General features: G+C 42.0%; 1 protein-coding gene across 2 annotated transcripts in view; it reads right to left on the reverse strand.

Moving 5' to 3' along the window:
* The window catches only part of Myo6 (myosin VI), an 86,732-nt gene that overhangs the window by 12,774 nt on the left and 51,767 nt on the right, over positions 1 to 22,191 (reverse strand). Inside the window, exons 20-29 of one of the 2 annotated variants that reach the window (XM_013034111.1) lie at positions 19,269 to 19,399; positions 19,115 to 19,192; positions 16,169 to 16,298; positions 13,712 to 13,802; positions 12,384 to 12,534; positions 9,664 to 9,872; positions 6,402 to 6,480; positions 5,066 to 5,226; positions 2,805 to 2,831; positions 2,416 to 2,445 (exon numbers count right to left, since the gene is read on the reverse strand). In XM_013034111.1, coding sequence (XP_012889565.1) covers positions 2,416 to 2,445; positions 2,805 to 2,831; positions 5,066 to 5,226; positions 6,402 to 6,480; positions 9,664 to 9,872; positions 12,384 to 12,534; positions 13,712 to 13,802; positions 16,169 to 16,298; positions 19,115 to 19,192; positions 19,269 to 19,399 — 1,087 coding nt within the window. The remainder of the gene's footprint in view (positions 1 to 2,415; positions 2,446 to 2,804; positions 2,832 to 5,065; positions 5,227 to 6,401; positions 6,481 to 9,663; positions 9,873 to 12,383; positions 12,535 to 13,711; positions 13,803 to 16,168; positions 16,299 to 19,114; positions 19,193 to 19,268; positions 19,400 to 22,191) is intronic. The other variant, XM_013034112.1, reaches the window with a different exon arrangement.

The raw sequence follows: 22,191 nt of genomic DNA on the forward strand, positions 1-22,191 counted from the left end.
AGCAATATACCACCAATCAATCTCTCTTTAAGCCAGTGGTTTCTCCGAATTTTCTCACTTTAGAACTCAGTGTGATTGTGTTAAGAATTTTTAATTCTATCACCATCCGCCTCAAGGTTTCGGTGTGTTCGGACCATCTCTTTGACAGCCTACTGCTGCACTGGTGTTTGCAGAGCCGCTTTCAAGAGCCAAGTGGCTTTAGCAGGCTTATGAGCGTACCAAGCTTTCTCTTTGTGTGGCACTGCTACAGTAAGTCTCTGGTGACTGGTTCTCCTACCTGAGCCTATGTGAGCGAAGATGCACTGATCATCACCCCTCCTCTCAGCATGGCCAAGTTCCCCAGACAGAAATGAGGCCAGCATCTACATGCGTCTCTCCTGATTTGATGAATTTGAGTCCTGAGGGTGCGGCCCAGTCCAGCTCAGCCTTTGGCTGTGAGTTAAGCAGCCCAGGAGCAACTGTGGGCCAAAGGTGGGCAGACGCAGGGCCCGTCCACCTGTCCCTGGGTGGGCAGGTGGGTGAGACCGCCCAGCCGCTGTCCTAATGATCACAGAAACACTGCATCCGGGCCTCACCCTGACAAGCCAGGGCCCAGAGGCTTTGTAGAGGACTGTGCAAGTGTATGCCTACACGTCCAGAAGAATCTTAGAAGGGAAATCAGGTAAAACCAAATGCTGACAGTGCTACTGCCAGCCTGGCACAGGGACGGACAGCAGCCTGCCCACACCTTTTGGCATTTTGCTTTGTCAAGCTCTGTTCCTTGTAGCCTGTGAGTCTGCTATACTACTTCTGCCCATTTGTCTCTAATTGCTCTCTCCATTTCTGATTCCCAAGACATCCTGCATTTCCCTGCATTTCCATGTCCTCGCAGCATTAGTTCCTGCCCTCTTCCTCTCAGCCTCCCCCTTCCTTTAGACTACCTCATACTTCCTACTCTGCTGCCTCACTAAACTGTATCTCAGCGCACGCACTTCCCTGAGACATGGGTTGCAAGTGCAAGGATTTTTTAATCCAAGCATAAATTGTCCACATAGCAGTCGCTGTTGTAATAGTGGATGGCAAGAGTGGCCCTTCAGAGGCAGTTTCTATGGCTGGGGTAGAAGTGGGGTGACGCCCTTATGTAAGTGTGCTGTGCTGGCATTAGTGGGGTGACAGCAGGCAAACCAAATGCCATCCACCTGAAGAACTGTAGCTTCCATGTCCACAGACATGCGATGGTGAAACACACACGTGCAGATACATCTTCACATATAACCCAAGATTTGTACGTCAATACTGTTCTGACAGTTGCAATAAATAAGTGTGTGTGTGTGTGTGTGTGTGTGTGTGTGTGTGTGTGCCAGTACAGAGGCTTGAACTCAGGGCAGTTCCAGGCCTTAAGCTTTTTTACCACTCCTCCAATTAACTATCAAATAGGACTTTCTTCATGCTCTAGCTCTGAACCACGATCCTCAGATCTCAGCCTCCTGAGTAGCTAGGATTATAGGGGTAAGCCACAGGCACTGGGACTATAGTTGTAACAAGTAGTTCTTCTAGGGATGTGGATATAAGGCAATCACCAGGAGGTTGGATTTAGTCCTTCATGAGGACTAAGGATTTGGAAAGGATTTATCCAAATTTCATGACATCTGAGTTCCTCAGACAACTTCCTGCATCAGCATGCACCTGGGGCTGGAGGGGATTCTGTGCATGAGCAGGACACAAGCGCCTGACTTCTGTCTTCTGCTGCAACTAACACAAGTGTTATTTTATCATTAGTAAATGTTCTTTTATTTTTCCTTTACATGTATTATTTGTAGAGAGTTATCTACATAGCTTACATCATTTATAAGGTATTTGTTATTGGTAGTGAAATCTGATACAGAGTTGAGGACTGTCACTATAAGGGTTGGAGTTCTTGAAGCTGGTAAGATTCAGATTAGATATAAATAACTATATGTACATACTTTGTAAAATATATTGTATAATGTTTTCCTTTTCAAGCTTTGCTAGGGTTGTTTCTCTGTGAAGTGACTTAAATTGCAAAAATATACATTATACATACAACTTCAGATCGTGACCTCTTTTAGATATTGGTAGAAACCACCAACCTAGATACTGAAAACTAAATAATTCATGTTTTCCTATTTACCCCTCCACATCTGCTATTCTGACTAAGGTAAAGGAGAGTTAAAGCACATACAACCAACTGATATTGAAGTTTTAGCAAAGACAACACAGAAAAAGGACCAGAGCATAAATTACTGAGAGCTTAAACAGCAGCCTAAAACAGTTTCCCTCTGCATGGAAAAAAATGGCTTATCTCATTCTCTTCTAACAAAAGAAAATAATTTAAAATTTACTCCAAGGAGGAAACCACTTCTCTTCAAAAAGTGCACATAAGTTATTTTTAAAAGAAGAAGGGAAATAACATACGGAGTCATTTTGGGTCTTGTTCCATCATTTCTGTGAAAAGAATATATTTTAATTAATATCATCACTAACTCCAAACTGTAAAAATCTGTGGTTCCAATAATAAATTTGGGTTCCAATTATTCATTCATTGATTTTGAAAATTCAGTTATCTTTAATCTAGGTGAGATTACTCAGAATTGTTATATATTTGGAAATCTTCATTCAGAGGATTAAGAAAGAATAAAGAAGTGTGCAAACACATATAGACTGGATAATTCTTACATTGTGACATTTGTCCTGATAAAATGGATTACTTTATAATTTCAGGCAGTTGAAATCACTGCATCGAGCATTGCACATGTAACTGATTGAGATATTCTAAAACACATATATGTGGAAACAGTTCTTACTTAGGAGTTACTTGGCAGGAAGTCAAGCTGGAAAAATAAAATTGTTTATTGCAGCAGAATCCATTTATATGTAATTTTTAAAACACAGCACAGATACCCAAAACAACACTTTTTTTGTTATATTTTCACAACAGGCTTAGAGAATCTCACTCGTAAGTGGGTTATAGAAAAAGTTCAACACTAACAAGGGAAAAATAAAAACATTTATTTGCAGTCCACTGAATAAGAAAAAGAAAACCTCCAACGTGGGGTATCTGTATAGACCATCCATCATCTATAATGAAGCCATAAAGCCTACAGTACAGCATCTAAAATAACTCCAAGAAGAGGAGGGGCTGAGAGGACCTGGGGTCAGAGAAGGGGACTGACCGTCGCCAGGACTACGGACAGGAGCACTAGCACCCACTCTTCTGCCCTTTGATTGGGGATGGCCTGGCCACCTCATTACTTATAAGCGCTCCCATTGTGTAGTTCGTTCTGCTTCACTTAATCCCAAGTCTCCCAACCCCTACATGAGAGGTCGTGAATTCCCGCCCCTGGTGCACATCCCTGACAGCAGGAAGGAGATGCGTGCAAGCCAGTGACTGTGCACAGAGGGCCTGTCGGTATACCGTCTGGCACAGGACACAGTTCTCTATCTCAAATGTTTAGCATCAAGCTTGGAAGTGAGTGCTAACCATTATTTCAGTAACAAGCCCCCAAGAAATGAACTTGAGCCATGACAAATCCTGTGCTGTCACCTAAAATACATCTCAAAGAAATCAGGAAGAGGAGCTACAAGAGCCTCACTACTAAAAGCTTAACTTGGCTACCACTGAGGCTGTAAAAGCTCCCAGCCACCCCAACCCATACTGGGAGGAACAAGAGCAGCCAGGCCATATGCATTTACAAGGGTCACAGTCAGACCAAAACAGCTTAATTAAAATGAATTGTTATTAAATGGCCCAAGAGCTGGGCATAAACCCAACATATAATTACTGTAACAACTTTTGTGGTATAGCTTAGCCAGTATATTTACAACATTTATAATTCAGACTCGGGGCATCTTCAATAATCACTTACGAGAAAAGTGTGTGCAGGCAACTTAACAAACTCTTTCCCTCCTCATTTTTGCGTTCAGCCCAATAAAATTCAACCATCTGAATTGCAATCAATTGAAACCCAGTCTTTTGTCATGAGGAAATAGCTCCATCTAGTGACTGTATTTTGTCCTAAATTGTTCTGAAGTTATGTTTATGTGCTTTATATTATACCTAAATGTAAAAGAAATTAACACAAAAACAAGTTTGCTTTGCTTTTATAAGTAATCAAAATAACTATTGTTTTATATTCTGAATTTTTAGGTAATAAATAAAACTGACTTGTAGTTTCCTGTGACTATTAAGATCTCCCATAACCTTTCTCATATCTACTACAATATTTAAAAATAGTCTGCTGCCAGTGGTTCACACCTATAATCCTAGCTACTCAGAAGGCTGAGACACAAAGGATGATAGTTTGAAGTCAGCCTGAGCAAAAAGGTCCAAGAGATTCCATCCCCAATTAATCAGGAAAATGCCAGATTGTAGGTGCGGCTCTTGTGGTAGAGTGCCAGCTGTGAGCAAGCAAGCTGTGCAAATGCAAGGCCCTGAGTTCAAACCCCAGAACCAACCAAAAGGAAAAAAAGGAAAAAAAATCCCATCCTCAACTATATTAAACTACATAATGATACTAGATCTTGTGTCAATCTTTAGAAAACTGAGGAATCACAGTAGCTGACAAGTAGTTATAATCTGAGGAGACAAAGTAGTCAGAAAATAATTGTTACAATACTCAGGCAGTTTTAGAGTAAGAGCTGAGTCATTTTCTTATTTTTTGTTAATTTATTCATTCATTCGTTCATTTGCTGGTTCTGGGCCTGAACTCGGTGCCTTTACTCTTGCTCAGCTACTTTGTTCATGACTGGTGCTCTACCACTTGAGCCATGCCTCCAGCCTGATATTTTGCTGGCTAATGGACTTTTCTGCCTGGGCTGGCTTTGAACTGTGATCTTCGGATCTCAGTCTGCTGCATAGCTCGAATTACAGTTTCCGTTTTCTTTTTCACCAGTCTAATACGTGGGTGGGAGGATCTACTGCTTCCGTCCACGGATACAAGTGATTCGGGGGTGACCATGCCTCGTGACCTGGGAGGACCCCAGAGCTCCTCCTGTGGTTTTCCCGCTGCTCCCTCACATGGAAAGCGCGGCCGGGGGGAGAGGGCACAGCCCGCCCGGCCCGTACCTGCGGAGGGCCAGGTCGCCCTGGGCCTCGTCGGTGATGAGCTCCGCCTCGCTCTGGACGATGCGCAGGGCCAGCTCGCGGTCCCGGCGCTCCTGCTCCAGCACCGCCTGCTGCTGCGCCTCCTCCTCCCGCTGCCGCGCCAGCTGCAGCTCCACCTCCGCCTGCCCAGCACACAGGCCCGTTAGCCAATCACGAGGCGCACAGAGACCCGTTAGCCAATCACGAGGAGCACAAAGGCCCATTAACCAATCCCAAGGCATCGCTTCCAGCGGACCCAAAGCCCGGAGCCCACACCAGGTCTTTCGCGAGGCCAGGAAGCATACTCTGCCCGGGTTAGCCAGCGGGCAGTCCTTGTTTCCTCCCAGGTGATCCCTGGTGCTTGTCTTGCCCACAGCCGCAGGAAAGGCAGAGCAAACCTGGCCCTGGAACTCTGGTTCTGAGTGTCCCAAACGTCGTGAGAATCCTGGGGCTCGAATTACCGCCGACACCCGCAGGGTAGCAGGTAGTGTCATGTGGCCATATCAGAGCCCAGACAGACACACCTGAATACATGACCAGTTATTCCCAGACAGATATCTTGGTAAAAGCTGGGAACAGAAAGAATACTTGAATCCTATCCTATTAATGCCACATCTATGAAGTTAGAAAGTAACAGTTGTGTGTGTGCCCTACTGGGACTTGAAGACATTAAGGCTTTACATTCTTGTTTAGTTCAAGGCTGCGCTCTACCATATGAGCCATAGCTCCACTTCTAACTTTCTGCTAGTTACTTACACACACACACACACACACACACACACACACACACACACAGGCTGGCTTTAAACTTCAATCGGTAGATTCTTACATCTCAGCCTTCTGAGTAGCTACAATTATATAGTCATGAGCTATCAGCCCGCAACTCAATTTCAAAATACTTTAGGAAAGAATACTTTCATCCTAACCTTTTAACACCAGCATCTGTAAAGTTATGAAATATTTTAAACCATAAAATGTATCTTTTAAGTAAATGTTTTCCTGACTTTCCACTAAGCATACCATCAGCCATATTAATTGAGCTAGGCACCATTCTAAATGCTTTCATGTATGTTAGCTCATTTAATACAAGTGTTATGTCTCCCACTGAATAACACAGAGAGAAACTCTGACCCACACACGATTCATTATGCCATGCACAATGCCCCTTTTCTGTTGGTGACAGTTCCTGGTTTGGAACCCACCTCCCTAGCTCCAAAGTCCCATCCCGAACCCTGAGGCACACCAGATGAGCCAGCTGCCAGCTGATTTAGCAGTTGATGCTCTCATTTTCACTTCTTTTAGTCCCATAAACAGATACCTGAATGCGCTTTTCATCATCTTCCCTTCTCTTCCTCTCCTCCTCTTCTTGTTTTCTCTTTGCTTCCATCTCAAGTTTCCTAATGGAAAAATAGAAAACTCTTCAAAATGTTCTTAGAAAATACAGATTCCTTAAGAAGGTAAATTAACCATAAACAAAGGTGACAGAATGGGAACTCAGATTAACCTGAAGGCCACATATATAATCAATTTGTTCTGAATAAAATAAAATCTAACTCCACTGTCAGCAATTCTTCAATAAAGTATAATTTTATTCCACAAGATTTATATTTCTAGATTCACTTGGTTATAAAGTCCTAGCTACAAGTACTTCCCCTTAGTCTTGCAACAAATAAACAACCACATTCCTCTGTTCACTCTACCTGGCAATCTTCCAAAATGTTACCTGTTTTAAAACTTTGAGGAAGTAGAAAGAAGTCATACTAGCTTTAGAAATATACACAGCCACCACTCTAAAAAGAAGTTAAGAGGGTAGATAGATGGAAAAAGGAAGGGTGGGCAAATGGAGTCATAGTATTCAGTGTACAAAATGAAAATGGGTGAGGTTGAGAGAGATAGCGGAGAATGATGGAACTGATCAAGATGAATTGTGCTCATAAATTGATGCGTTGAATTGCAATGTGATTGTACAACTACTTCAAGGGAACATAAATAACAATAAAAGGCTAAAGCCAAGCACTGGTGGCTCACACCTGTAGTGCTAGCTACTCAGGAGTCTGAAATCTGAGGATTATGGTTCAAAGCCAGCCCAGGCAAGGAAACCTATGAGACTTTTATCTCCAATTAAGTGGCAAAAAGCCAGAAATGGAGGTATTGCTCAAATGGCAGAATGATGATCTTAATCAAAAAAGCCAAATGAGAACTGGAAGCCTTGAGCTCAAGCCCCTAAGCGTGCATGTGTGCGCGCGTGTGCGCGTGCGCGCACACACACACACACACACACACACACACACACACCCTTAAAAACAGATCTACCATATGATCTAGCTATCTTGTCAATTTTTAATTCCTCATTCTCCATTTTTTTACATTCATTCTAAAATGAGTTGACTAAAGTAATAATACAGGGCTTGTTTTATACTTATAGCAATCTTATCTAGAAGCACTTAGCAGATAAAGTGTCAATGCAGAGGGGTCTGCTGATGGGGGCGGGCAGCCCATCTCCTCCCAGACCCCAGAGTGGAAGACGTCTCTACTACACAGGGGTGAGGGCAGCTGACACAGCAGGTGATCTATTTTATACAATAGAAAATCACACTGTGTGTGTTATGTAGGAAAAGGAAATAGAAAAGTTGGAACATCCATTGCTTGAATGAGTCAAGCATAGAAATACCAAACAATAAAAATGTTTTTCAAACTTCCATATTGGACATGGACATCTAAAGAAGGAAGGAGTCAGGTCTGCTGCTTCTGGCTGCTGCCTGTCGTCATCATCGCTATGACCTGGTAGACACTTTGCCATGCCCTCAGAGGCACTAGAATCTTCTAAGAATCAGGGAAGAATTAACCTAGAGCCACCTCATGAATGTTAGGCAGAGAGAGGCCATCAGAGAAATCACTTTGGCAGCATTTAAATAAGGTTGCGGATTTCCACCTCACTATAATCATCTTTAGACATTTTTAGGTGCCTCATCAAATCTGGAGCCCAAATCTCAATTATGTGGTTAGAGAATTGAAGTGATTTGAACACACTGAGACTATGATGACCGAAGCCCATCCACACAGCTGTTTTGATGCCCACACTAGAAAATCACTGAACGATTTCCAGAGACCGGAAGGCACATCGAGGGCCGTGTGCTCACTCTCCTGGTGTTCTAAACTGCAGAACTCCTGAACTATCGTGGGCATCTTTGTAGATGCATCTTTCTAGAACCCGAGAGTTCCTAGCTTCACTTGGTCCACAGGAAATCTGAAAGAGGACGAAGCAGAAGGAACCTGTAATGTGCCACAGGGGCAGGCTTGTTGCAGGAAGGGAAGGGGGACATGCTGCAGCTGTGCCCTGGGGAATACACAGGGCAGTGACATCAGAACAGAGAGGAAGAGGCTTGGAGAGACCTCAACATCCTCTGGAGGGAGGGACCAGGTGTCCGGTGGGCAGGCCCCTCCCACGGGGCTAAATTGTTCCTTTCCATCTAACTTCTTTGTAGGAGCTGACCAAAGGGCAGCCTAGGAAGTGACGCAGAAACACCTGACTGCTCAGTTGTTCAAACAGGGGTCACTATGCTTCCAGACTTTTGGAGGCTACTGTGATGCCATCAAAGTTCAGGCTTCCAAAGTTGTATGGCTGAAGCCATAGACAGGAGACATTATTAGACAAGAAAGTCTGGCAAGGCTCCAAGGGAAATTCATGCAACATCGAGAACGACGCTATGAACCCAGGGTGGCCTGGAAGTCTACGAGGGACACGCACAGGCTGACATTTTTCTGGCTTCTACATGCACTTCTATGATGTAGGTGTCTTAAGTGGACAGCCTAAGAAAAAAGCTTCATAAAAACCTTGTGACTTCCCACACCGTCGGCCGGGGTCAGGAAATACGGGGCAGTTCCAGAAAGCTGTTCTCAACCCTCAGCTGCCTGCTTCTCCCTGCGCTGAGGACAGAGCTGAGGATTTACTAACCGCCTGCAGCCGTGCTCTGGTATTTTTCCATTTCCCTTCCAGACATCTGTGCCTTTATCAGACAAATAGGCAGGAATTCTGCCTGGATTTGGGAGGTGATGTCTCCCAGTGAAGTGTGAAATTCTATCTTAATGATGACTATTCCTGTGCATGGGTTGTTTCTGCATCTTCTCATGTTAAAGAAGTTCCAAGTGAGATGCTGTCTCATTCATCCTTGTGCCCTCAGTTTGAGGGCTCCAGGATAAGGGTATGAAGTGACATTGGGGGCACATCGGGTGGGGTGCACACAGGATGGAAGGTCATCTGTGTCCTAGCATCCCCTGTATGGAATGTCCCTTCTCCACTCTGATTTTTTTTTATTGCCCTCCTTGCCTTCTCCTGAAGCTGAGACACTAATGAAGCCACACGGAGGCCTGGAGCTTGAAGTTGGGTCTGAGCTCTGGATCCCTTCTGCCGCTACATTAACATGACTAGACAATTCACTTGCTTCTCGAGGTCTAAAGGAAAGACCTGGACTGGATGGCCAGCCTCTCTGGGCTCTTTCAGATCAAGACAGTCTTAAGCATAGTGATTAGCAAGCCTGCGCTGCAGTGAAATGTCAGAGTGCAAATGAGAAGCGCCTTACATCCGCCTTTCCTCCTCCTCCTTCCTCCGCCGATGCTCGTCCTCCTCACGCCTCTTCCTCTCCTTCTCCATCTCCTCCTGGATCCGCCTCAGCCTCTCTGCTTCCTCCTCTTGCTGCTTCTTTTTCTGCAGTGCGCTGAGGAGATTCTCAGAGCATCTCACCAGCGCGTCGTACTCTTTCTGTATTTGCTCCCTTGTCATCATGGTGGACTGTACAAACAAAGCCAGAAACATACTTGAAAAGCTACTTCTTCCCCACAACAATGTGAGCACGCTCAATCCTGCTGACGGGTACACTGAAATGCAGTTACAATTCAAAGTTTCATTTCATGTGGTTTTTGCCATGGTTCTTAAAAATTATTCCAATATGCACATAAATAGCAGAAACTGGTAAAAAAAAAACCTGACATGTAACAGCCCATTATCTTCACTGTTTGTAGATTAAATAATATTTGTACATTTTTATTAAGATGTTCTGAACAGAAATAGTTGACTCTTACTTTCTATCAAGGAAGACACCAAAATCTGTAGTCATACTGTGGGTAATGTAACAAAGTTGCAGTTAAAAACTATTTTTTTCCAGGAGAATCTTGGCTCATGCCTACACTCCCAGCTCCTCAGGAAGCTGAGACAGAGGGTGATCTGTGCCACTTTCCATGTAGCTTCTTTGTAGAACCGACAGAAAGATCACCTCAGAAATGACCCAGTAACAACGGACTGCTCAGTTGTTCAAATAGAAGTCACTTAGTGACTTAGTTCAAAGCCAGCCAGGGCAGAAAAGTCCATGAGACTCCATCTCCAAAATAAAAATTAAAAAACTAAAACAGAGCTAGAAGCATAGATCAACCCTGGTATCCCCAAAACAATCAGTACCCCATGCCCCAGTACCACCAGAAACAAATTACTTTTTAAGGAATGATTAGCTCAATTAGCTAAAGTTTATTCCCTTTGATAGCAATTCAAATTGTTCCTAAGAAGTAGTTATGCAATTACTTCATGGCCATCATACCTGTAATCCTAGCTCAGGAGGCTGAGATCTGAGGATCCCAGTTCAAGCCAGCCCAGGAAGGAAAGTCCATGAGACTCTTATCTCCAATTAAACACCAAAAAAAGCCAGGAGTAGAACTATGGCTCAAGTGGTAGAGTGCTATCCTTGAGCCAAAGAAGCTCAGAAAACAGTGCCCAGGCCCCAAGTTCAAGCCCCAGGACCAGCACACACACACAAAAAAATTACTTCATATGTCTTTTTGCTCAAGGCTAGCCCTCTACCACTTAAGCCACAGCTCCAATTCCAACCTTTTGCTGGTTACTTGAAGATAAGAGTCTCATGGACTTTCCTGCCAACCTGGCATCAAACCATGATCCTCAGATCGTGGCTTCCTGAGTACCTAGGATTTTAGGCATGAGCCACCAGCACCTGGCTGATGGGGTTAATTTTAATTGATAATAATACCTAATAATTAAGAATGGCACTTGAGAGATTTTTTTAAATCAGCTAAATCTGTCTGCAGCATTTTTATCTTCTTTTATTTATTCCCTTTCTATATCTTAAGATTTGCTACTGTCTACATAAACTATCTACAAAAGATATGACCAAAAACTAGTTGAGAAAAACTGTGAAATCCAAAAATATAATTGAGGCAATGATAGGAAGAAAAAGAGGAAATTTGTTTAGCAAACTAGCATGTAAAAAATTATAATCCCTACAGTAAAAAATAAATAAAAAAGTTATAATCCCACTGATAAATAAAAATCAAGAAAGTGAACCAAATTTTTTCTACAAAATTGAGGTGTAAATTAATTACCATTTTTATACTGGCTAAGTAAATCATGTTACAGTGTCTGTGAAGATGAGGAATTAGCATGAACAAAGCGGGTAACATAATGGCAGCGATGTAAAATGAACTACAAAGTAAAATGAAGCACTATGTAAAAAGGTGCACATGTTCAGGAAGATAGGAAAATATGCAACAAACTTGTTGAATATGTTAAGGTGTGGGTATAAGGTGATTGGGGGTTCTATGAATTTTTACTAATGTTGTATTACTTTTATTATGCAATAGTTTGTTTCTGGGGGACTGTGTCCAGAGCTTGGTGGGAGAACTCTTGTGTAGCCTACTCAGCAAAAAGAAAAACGAGTAAAAAAAAAGTTGGCTTCTGAAAGTAGAAAAGCATCAAACAAAACAGTTATTCTGCTGAGTCTTGATTATGTAAAAACTTACCAACCAAATACAGCATTTTAGTTGTAAGAAATGAGGCCAAGTGCTAGTGGCTCAGTCCTGTAAAACTCACTACTCAGGCTAAGATCAAAAGATCACAGTTTGAAGCCAGTTCTGGCAGATAAATTCAACTCTTACCTTCAATTAGCCACCAAAAAAACAGAAGTACAGGTAAGACTCAAGTGATAGAATACCACCTTGGGCAGAAAAAGCTAAGTGAGAGCTTGAAGGCTTGAGTTCAAGCTCCAGCACGCACGCACGCGCACACGCGCACGCGCACACACACACACACACACACACACACGAAAATATTTTTCGTAACAACCACCAAAATCAAAAAATAACTTTTTTATCTTTCTGCTATGAAATTAAGAGAAAATACTAGAATGAGACTCCTCTTTAATAACTTAAAAAAAGGAGGACATTTTTCTATACCATTTCAATAACAATCACAAAAGATACTAGGCTAAGTAAAAAGTCAGAGTCATCAGGTTAAAATTACCTTAATTTTGGCCATCAAAGCATCGATGGAAACTTCTAGATCCTTGATCTGTCGGATCACCTCCGGCTTCCCATCTTTCAGTGCGCTGACCACTTCATTAAACTTGTCCAGCCGTTTTTTCAGCGTGCCCACCTTCACCAGGCCATCGATGCTGGAAAAATGGCACTTTACCATTTAATGACCCCGCGGACTTTTCATAGTAAAACCTAACACTACACTAATGATACTGGCTGGGGCACTTCACCTCGTACATTTTTCTGTGTTTGGATTTCATACATGAAGGTGAAAAAAAAACACTAGGAGTGAAAGACTTCATCTGCTCTCCTCACCTGGAAACCGTTTCCAAATCATAGAGCTTATCTAGTTACACCTTTCTACGTGCATGTGTGCCAGTACTGGGACTCAAACTCAGGGCATAGGTACTGGTGGCTCTACCACACCCCTACTTCTGACCTTTTTGGGTGGTTAACTGGAGATCAGAGTCTCACAGACTTTCCTTCACAGGCTGGCTTTGAACCACAATCATCTCAGCATTCTGAGTAGCTAGTATTATAGGTATGAGCCACAATGCCTGGCTTAATTATCTCTTTGAAAAGGTGGTAATTGGGGCTGGGAAGGTGGCTCAGTGGTAGAGCGCTTGCCTTGCATGCATGAGGCCCTGGGTTCGATTCTTCAGCACCGCATAAGCAAAAAGAAAAAAGCCAGAAGTGGCGCTGTGGCTCAAGTGGTAGAGCGCTAGCCTTGAGCTGAAGAGCTGAGGGACAGCGCCCAGGCCCAGAGTTCAGGCCCCATGACCGGACCCCAAAAAAAAAAGAAAAAAAGAAAAGAAAAGGTGGTAATTCAGTAGTTAATTCAGACCTCCAAGTATAAAAAAATTAAACTAATACTAAGCAATAATAATATAATTTATAATATATAAAGTATATTATAGTAATACTGATTAAATAAGTAATAAAAACTAAATTCACAATAAAACTGCAACCAAGTGAAACAAAATCATTTTACAAATAATCTTGCAAAATACAGTCAAAATGTGAATGAGTTTTTTTTTTAAAAAACAAAGTCAACTTGACATTATCAGGGAACTCAAACCACCACGATAATTAAAATAACGGAGTTTCTCTCGAACATCTATGTCTGTCCCTTCTGTGTTGGCAAGCCACTTCAAACCCTTTTGTAGAGTGGGGCAAATGATGAATAAATGAGCTCATTTGACACAGGTAACAGACTAAAACACCGTCCTCCAGAGAACGTAGGCTACAAGCTGCTTTTCACTAGGCCTTAACTGCACGGTTCACTGGCTCACCTTCCAACAATGCGCATCTTACCGAGGTTTGTGTCTCCTTTTGCAGAGCCACATTCGGACAGTCTTTTGCATCTTAATACAAGCTTCTGCTCTGTATTGTATTTTGTTTTTCACTATGCATAAGGATAAAAGAAAATGATAGAAAAGGTTCAGTTTAAATTAAACATGTGTTCTTAAAAAGCCAAGCATTCCCACCAAGCAATTCTCTAGAAACATGAAATTTTGGTTACATTAGATCAGAGACACTAAAATCAAGAACCTAAACATTAATTTCCTATATTATTGTGAGTATATATGTGAGTGTGCGTGTGTGTGTGTATGTGTGTGTGTGTGCGTGTGTGTGTGTGTGTGTGTGTGTGTGGGCTTGAACTCAGGGCCCCGTCACTCTCATTTGGATCTCTCGCTCAAGGCTTGGTGGTCTACCTCCACTTCCAGCTTTCTGCTGGTTAACTGGAGATAAGAGTCTCACAGACTTTTCTGCTGGGATGGCTTCCACCCTACCCTTTATCCTTAGTCTCTTGAGTAGCTAGAATTATAGGCAACACCTGGCAACTTTCTATACTTCTTAAAAATGAAAAGTATATAATACCGTGTGTTGGTGGCTCATGCTTATAATCCTTGTTACTCAGGATGCTGAGACCGGAGAATCACAATTCAAAGCTAGCCCAGCAAAAAGGTGTAAGTGGAGCTGTGGCTCAAAGAGTAGAGCACTAGCCTTAAGCAAAAAAGCTCAAGGATAATGCCCAGGTCTTGAGTTCAAGTCCCCAGATTGGCACAAAAAAGAAAAACTAAGCCTATCACACATGTGCCTAGACTCTTTCAATTGTCCTATTTCCTTATGATTAGACACAACTATTTCCCAAACTGTCCAGGACCACTTTTGTTCAATGAAATGTAAATAAGTTTATCTTTTTAAAAAAAGAAAGAGAAGAATTTCTTTTTTATGAGAAACCACAATGAACATATTAGGCAGGAATCTTTTTTAACTTCAGGCACCCAACCAATTTTCTAGGACAACCTGACCTTGAAAGATATTTCTAGCACTTCCTATTAACATTCTGCAAAGATCCCTGTCTGCTCGCTGACCACAGAGTGCCGAATAGCTGGAACAGCACACATATTTTAATACCATTTGTCACCCATCAAAATGCAACATGTAAAAGCTAACTGCACTGAACTCCCGTGACAAATCTGTTTATATTTTACTTGGAAAGAGATTATCTGTTTCCTTTACTGCAGATTTCCTTTTATCCATAGTTACAAGCATGCAACAAAACATCTCAAGATCATCTTTGATTACATGCTTCTTCTATTGCCAAGGGAAATTTTAATTTCTCTATTATGAAGAAATGATTTATTGAATCCTTATCATGTATCCAGCATTATTTCAGGCAGTCTGGTAAGAAGGGGACACAGGGGCTGGGAAGGTGGCTCAGTGGTAGAGCGCTTGCCTTGCATGCATGAGGCCCTGAGTTCAATTCCTCAGCACCACATAAGCAGAAAAAGCTGGAAGTGGCACTGTGGCTCAAGTGGTAGAGTGCTAGCCTTGAGCTGAAGAGCTCAGGGACAGCACTCAGGCCCGGAGTTCAGGCCCCACAACCGGCAAACAAAAAAAAAGAAGGGGAACACAGGTATAAATGTAATTAAACAGTTCCCAACAACTAAAGGTTTGCCACACCCCTGCAAGTAACCTGAAAATATTCTACCCTGATTCTTGCGTTGGGTCAGAGATAAGAAGTTGCAGAAACACCTACAAACGCAGCTTGGTCCAGTGCATAGAAGAATGCTTAGACTATTATCATCTTGGAATTTCAAGATATCTATTGTAGATGCAATGCAGACAGAGGAGAGTGCTGATTTAAATCTGAAATTGTGGGGGTAGCTTTGGGGGTCATGGGGAATAAGAGAGAGGGAGAGAGAGAGAGAGAACTAATCAAGAGAGTGAATTCTGTATTGGAGAGGGCACAATGAAATCACACTGCTGTAACATAAGGAAACACGTGTCACTCAGATCTAAAAGCAGGAAGGAAGGGTACAAGCACTGGTTTAGCACATGCTCCACACAAGGCCCCAGGCACACAGCATGAAGGAAATCATGTCCGTCACCTAGCGTCCACCTTGAGATGACCTTGGAACATTCCACACTCCATCCACCTCCAAAGGAACAAAATCTAGGTCCAGAATGAAACATGGTTGGGTATTTTCCAAAAGGAAGGAGAAATGGTGTTTGTCTTATCTTGCTTTGAGTCCAGGTCCACCTGTGAGCCTACAATGGTCTCAAACTTGTGACCCTCCTTGCCTCAGACTCCTCGGTACAGGCTATGCTTTGTGAGGTTTGTTTCTGTAACTACTGATTGCTTTTTCAGACAGGGTCTGATTAACCTGGCTCTGTAGCTCAGGCTGGCTGTTTAAACTCTCATCTCTACCATATGACTGGGTTTCAGGTACATGCCACCATGCCTGGTAAAAACATACTTACGTTTAATGACTGAGAGTGAACACCATTGAACTTTCTTCCAGCGACTGCAGACTAACCAATGGTTGACTCTCTTAACCAGCTCTGCTAAATGGTCAGGATCAGACTTCATAATCTGATCAAATTCTGCAAACTAGAAGATAAAATAACTTAGTACCAGTATTAGAGAGCAGTATGTTCCAACACACAAAGAAAAAAATAGAATTTAAATCCCAAATGTTACCTCTGTGTATGTGCATGCACGTGTGTGTGTGTGCGCATGCCACTACATGGGCTTGAACATGGGGCCTGGGCTCTGCCCCTTAGCTTTTTCACTCAAGACTGATACACTACCGTTTAAGCCACAGCTTCACTTCCAACTTTTTGGTGGTTAATTGGAGATAAAAGTTTCACAGACTTTCCTGCCTGTGCTGGCTTCAAACCACTATCCTCATATCTGAGCCTCCTCAGTAGCCAGGATTATAGGCATCAGCCACTGGTATGGGCCAGTGCTTGGCCCAAATTTGGCTTTCTAAAAATGGTTGCATGCCAATCACAGCCACAGCTTAGCATGGTGTAATGCGAGCTCCAAGCAGTGGCTGCACTGAAATATGGCCTTTCTCTTCCCTCTTTCCTTCAGAGTCGTTTTTGAGGAGTAAAGAAGGTCACTGATTACTAGGTAGCAGATTCAATCATAAAAGTTGAAAAAAATCTTAACTAGGTTAATTAGAGAGGACTAGCAAAAAAGATTTTTATTGAGAAAGATGATAGAAAGGGACAGAAATATCTCTGCCCTAGCAGATTCCTTAGCCCTGGACTAGTGAAGGTCCTGTTTTATTTATTTCACTATTGAGATTATTCTGTTTCTCCCAATCACCACCCCATTTTAACCTTTTTTTTTTGTCAGCCATGGGGTTTGAACTCTGGGCCTGGGCACTGTTCCTCAGCTCTTCAGCTCAAGGCTAGCACTCTACCACTTGAGCCACAGCACCACTTCCTTACCACCCACATTTTAAAGAAAGATAAGGAAATACTGCTAGGAGATTAAAGACAACACAAATAAAATAGACCTTTAGTTATTAATAATTAGAGTGAAATGTCTTACCAGAATATCACACTAATCAATATAATGACTTTTTATAATCAAAATTAGATTAAAGGTAACATAATGAGATTACAGATTTGAGAGTCTATTTGTTCTAGGTGGTGAAGAAATCTTTCTGATTTGGGGGGAGGTAAGACCATGTACTTTCCCAATCCAGCCATTAACTATTAAGTAATTGCTACTTCTCTCAAGTAAGAAAAACACTGAGTTTATGATATGTGTCTGAGTGAAACTAAAGTGACTCAAGAGATTTATGTTCTTTTTCTCTTAATTTTTTTTTGTAGGAAGTGGTATGGATCCCCTATGATAAAAAGTACTCACAGGAAAGAACACTCATTGGTAACCAATATTTAACATTCGTCTCATGCTTAAAAATGTGAAATCAAGCTGGCTGTCAGTGGCCCATGCCTGTAATCCTAGCTACTCAGGAAGCTGAGATCTGAGGATCACGGTTCAAAGCCAGCCCGGGCAGAAAAGTCCATGAGACTCTTTTTTTTTGTTTTTGTTTTTGTTTTTTTTTTTGGTTGGCCGTGGGGCTTGAACTCTGGGCCTGGGCGCTGTCCCTCAGCTCTTCAGCTCAAGGCGAGCGCTCTACCACTTGAGCTACAGTGCCACTTCCGGTTTTCTAGTGGCTTATTGGAGATAGGAGTCTCATGGTCTCTCCTGCCCGGGCTAGCTTTGAACCGCAAACCTCAGATCTCAGCCTCCTGAGTAGCTAGGATTACAGGCGTGAGCCACCAGCGCCCGGCTCCATGAGACTCTTATCTCCAATGAACCACTAGAAAACCAGAAGTGGCGCTGTGGCTCAAGCGGTAGAGCTCTAGCCTTCAGCTGAAGAGCTGAGGGACAGTGTCCAAACCCAGAGTTCAAGCTCCACAACCAACAACAACAAAAAAAAGTGAAATCAGATTTGTGATTAACTAGATAAAAGAGCTAGTTCTTAAGGTTTTATTTAATCTAACTAGTTGCTTGGCTATTTAAATTCAATAACAATTATGTTTACAATCAGAGGATGCAATTACTAAATCAATATTGAAGAATTCAGAAATAGTGAGAATGGGAGTTAGGTATTTCTGTTCTGAATATATTACTTATAAAGTATTCTACAATCTATGAATATCAAAACTATAGGATTATATTTCCATAGTTACACATGAAAGGATTTGCTATTCATTCTGTCTAGGTTTTAGGAGCGGAGAGTCCAAACTCTAGTCCAATCTCTTAACACTATTAAGTACAGGTATAACATCTATTTAATATACCTTTTCCTTAACAATGGAAACTCTAAGTACTATAAAATCTCAAATCATTGAAGACTGCATGAAGACATTTTAGAAAAACTTTCAGCTTGTTTAAATAGTAACCTCTATTTAAGAAAAAAATTCAATGTTCTGATTCTAACACTAAGTAAAACTGAAAAAATGGGAAAATTATGTATGCATGTGTACACATATATTTCATGCTGTTGATACCATACAATCCTAATAACAATATAAACCATTAAACCATTATTACCTAAATTATTACCTATCTACTAATGCCGAGTGCTGGTAGCTCCGCCTGTCATCCTAGCTACTCAGGAGGCTAAGATCTGAGGATTTCAGTTCAAAGCCAGCTGGGGCAGGAAAGTCTGTGAGACTCTATCTCCAGTTTACCACCAGAAAACTGGAAGTGGCACTGTGGCTCAAAGTGGTAAAGCACTAGCCTAAGTGAAAAAGCTCAGGGACAGTGCCCAGGCCCTGAGTTCAAGCTCCATGACCAAATAAACAAACAAATAAATATAAAAATAAAAATTTTTAAAAATAAAAATCTACTAACCCCTAACAGATTCATGATATTAATGTTTAAAATAAAAATAGACTTACTTTTCCAGGTCTGAAAAATACTTTTGTTAATCCAAACTTATAGTCAACTTCATTTAAACCTAAAGCTTTAAAAAGAGCCTGAAAAATAGAAATTCCAATTAGTAATAGGAAATAATTCATTGTTCAGAAATTTCCATTTTAGTGGCAGTTGTACCTTACAAAATAGCCTTGGATCCAATCTTGCAAGTTTATCCGGCATATACTTTTTGTACATGTTGTAGAGTTCATGAAATGAAGCTCGAGATGGGAAACCACCTTGCATCAAGTCCAAAACAGACACCATACCTAGATTCAGAAACACGCATCAGGCCCATTACCACCAGTGAGAAATGACATTGTTCTAGTCAACATACCCCAACTGATCCACGACCTGCAACTTCTCCAGTGCAAGGCCATCTACAGCCAGCTTGAACGTTTCTTAGAGGCAAACTACTGCTCTCTAGAACGCTTGAGTCTAGTTTGCATTGTTTTAGAATCTCTATCATAGATAACAATATATAAAGCAAAGCCCTACACATGGCCATTTTCTAAGTGCTGCAGCTAATTTTAGAACAGTGTTCCTGATAGTCTTCCCTAAAATATTCAAACAAACACAAGTTTTCCCAAGGGATCAAATAAAGCATAAGGAAAAGACTAGAGAGCTCACTATAAAAACCTTTTATTTACCTATGAAATAAAACTAACCAATTGGGAAACCTATAGGATAATTGTATTATCAGTTCAAGTCTACTAGGTGCTTAATTTCAGCCTTATTAATGTAAACTTTTCAAGAAAAGGGTGAAATTGGTTGGGAAAGACAACAGCTAAAGGCAACACCAAGACTTTCCTTTACAACACTTGGCTTTCAGGTGTTGAAGCTGAGACTGCTGAAATCAATCCAGAAAAGATTAGTTAATAAAAAATGTTGGAACAGGTGACTAGCCATTTTTTTTCATGAAACTATAACTGTATATATACCCAGAAGCCAGCCTGGGCAGGAAAGTCTGTAAGAACCTTTGATGTTGTTGTTTTTTGGTCACAGGGCTTGAACTCGGGGCCTGGGTAACCCCCCCCCCAGGCTTCTGCTCAAGGCTGCACTCTACCACTTTGAGCGTGAGGCCACAAGTTCAAGCCCCAGTACTAGCACACACACACACAGAATCAATACTTGAATAAAGAATAAATGTCAAGTGCAGCCAAGGGAATATAGCAATGCCTATTCACAGATGACTATTTAAATTTTAATAGATTAAAATTAAATTATTTTTAAAGTTTATTTCAGTTTTAAATAAGGCTTGTAGTCACATTTCAAATGCATGCAAGTCAAATGTGTCCACCTAGTGCCTGCCATATTGAATAACACAGACACTAAGTACTTCAATCATCCTGGAAAGTTTCACACGCCACAACTGATAGAGAATGACAAAAACCAGTCCATTCTAAACTCAAAAATTCCCTAAAAATAGCACCCAGGTGGAAGGAAACACATCTGCAGAAGGATTGAGAAGGCCAGTAATGCACAAGAGAAACGGTATGGTTGGTGTGGGGGCAGGGAAGGGGGAAGCTGGGCTGGAGGGATTGGCCATGGCGGCCACATCTGACTTAGGAGCCAAGTGACCACTGCACCTTAACTAGAGGAAGCTGATCCTCCTGAGGAGAAAGGGAGTGGAAGTCGAGAACTGGGAAATCCAAGGACTACAGTTCTCACAGGAGGAGGAGTGAGGCCACGCCCTCCTGGCTGGTTGTAAGGGAGCCAGGAATGACCTGGGGCTGTTGAGTCCACAGGGAGGCAGAGCAGATGTAGGGGAGACTCTTAAAGAACTTTGTTTCCGTTTTTCTGCTCAAGGCTGGTCCTCTACCATGTGAGACACACCTCTACTTCCCAAAATGTATTGTTAGGAGGGGCAGAGGTCAAGGGGAGGAAGGGCAGACAAATGGAGAGAGGGTGGGAGAATACAGTCATAATATTCAATGTACATGTGTGGTGATGAAGGATATAGGAATATGGTAATGAAGGGATGGGTGGGATTGGAAGGGATGGTGGAAGAACGATGGAAGGGAGACATTGATCAAGATGCATTATACTCATACACTGGCATGTTGAATTGAAGTCCTTTTATAAAAGTACCTAATGATTTTTAATTATATAAATTTTAAGGGGGGGGGGGGTAATACCAGACATGGTGGCTCAAGCTTGTAATCCTAGCAGGCAATGATCAAGGGGCAGAAGTTCAAGGTCAGCTTGAGCAAAAGAAATTCCTGAAACTCCATCGCAGTCAATGGGGTCGGGGAAGCACAAATGGGAGGATCTGAGTCCAGGCTAGCCCAGGCACAAAGTCAGACCCTACCTGGAAAACACCCAATTCAAAAAGGGGCTGGAGGTGTGGCTCAAGTGGTAGAGCATCTGCTTAGCAAGTGTAAAGTCCTGAATTCAATCAGATACCAAAAGGGATGAGTGGGCTTGTAAACTTAGCTTCAGTGTTTTAAAAGTTTTATTTAGACAGGTTCTGGTAGCTCATACCTGCAATCCACGCTACTCAGGTGATTGAGATCCAAGGATTGTGGTTCAAAGCTAGCGGCAGGCAGGAAAATCCATGAAACTCATCTCCAATTAACCACCAGAAAACCAGAAATGGTACTGGGACTCAAGTGGTAGAGCGCTTGCCTTGCACTAAAGAGCTGAGGGACAGTGCCCAGGCCCAGAGTTCAAGCCCCACAAATGACAAAAAGTAAACAAAAAAAAAAGCCCGGGCAGGAAAGTCCATGAGACTTTTCCATGAGACTCTTATCTCCAATTAACCACCAGAAAACCAGAGAGGTGCTATGGCTCAACAATGGTAGAGTGCTAGCCTTCAGCGCAAGAGTTCAGGGACAGCACTCAGGCCCTGAGTTCAAGCCCCACAACTGACAAAAACAAGAAGTTTTATTTCACAATAAATTGTTTCACACTATTGCTCAAATAATTTGCCATCTATGTTTTTCTTATAGCTAAGGGGAATATTTTTTTTAATTTCATTGTACTTCAAGTGATCAAGGTAATGATAAATTATTTGAAATTATGTATAGAATCATGTACATGTGTATATACTGACCCCAAT

The sequence above is a fragment of the Dipodomys ordii genome, unplaced genomic scaffold (assembly GCF_000151885.1).
Source record: "Dipodomys ordii isolate 6190 unplaced genomic scaffold, Dord_2.0 Scaffold182, whole genome shotgun sequence".
NCBI lineage: Eukaryota > Metazoa > Chordata > Mammalia > Rodentia > Heteromyidae > Dipodomys > Dipodomys ordii.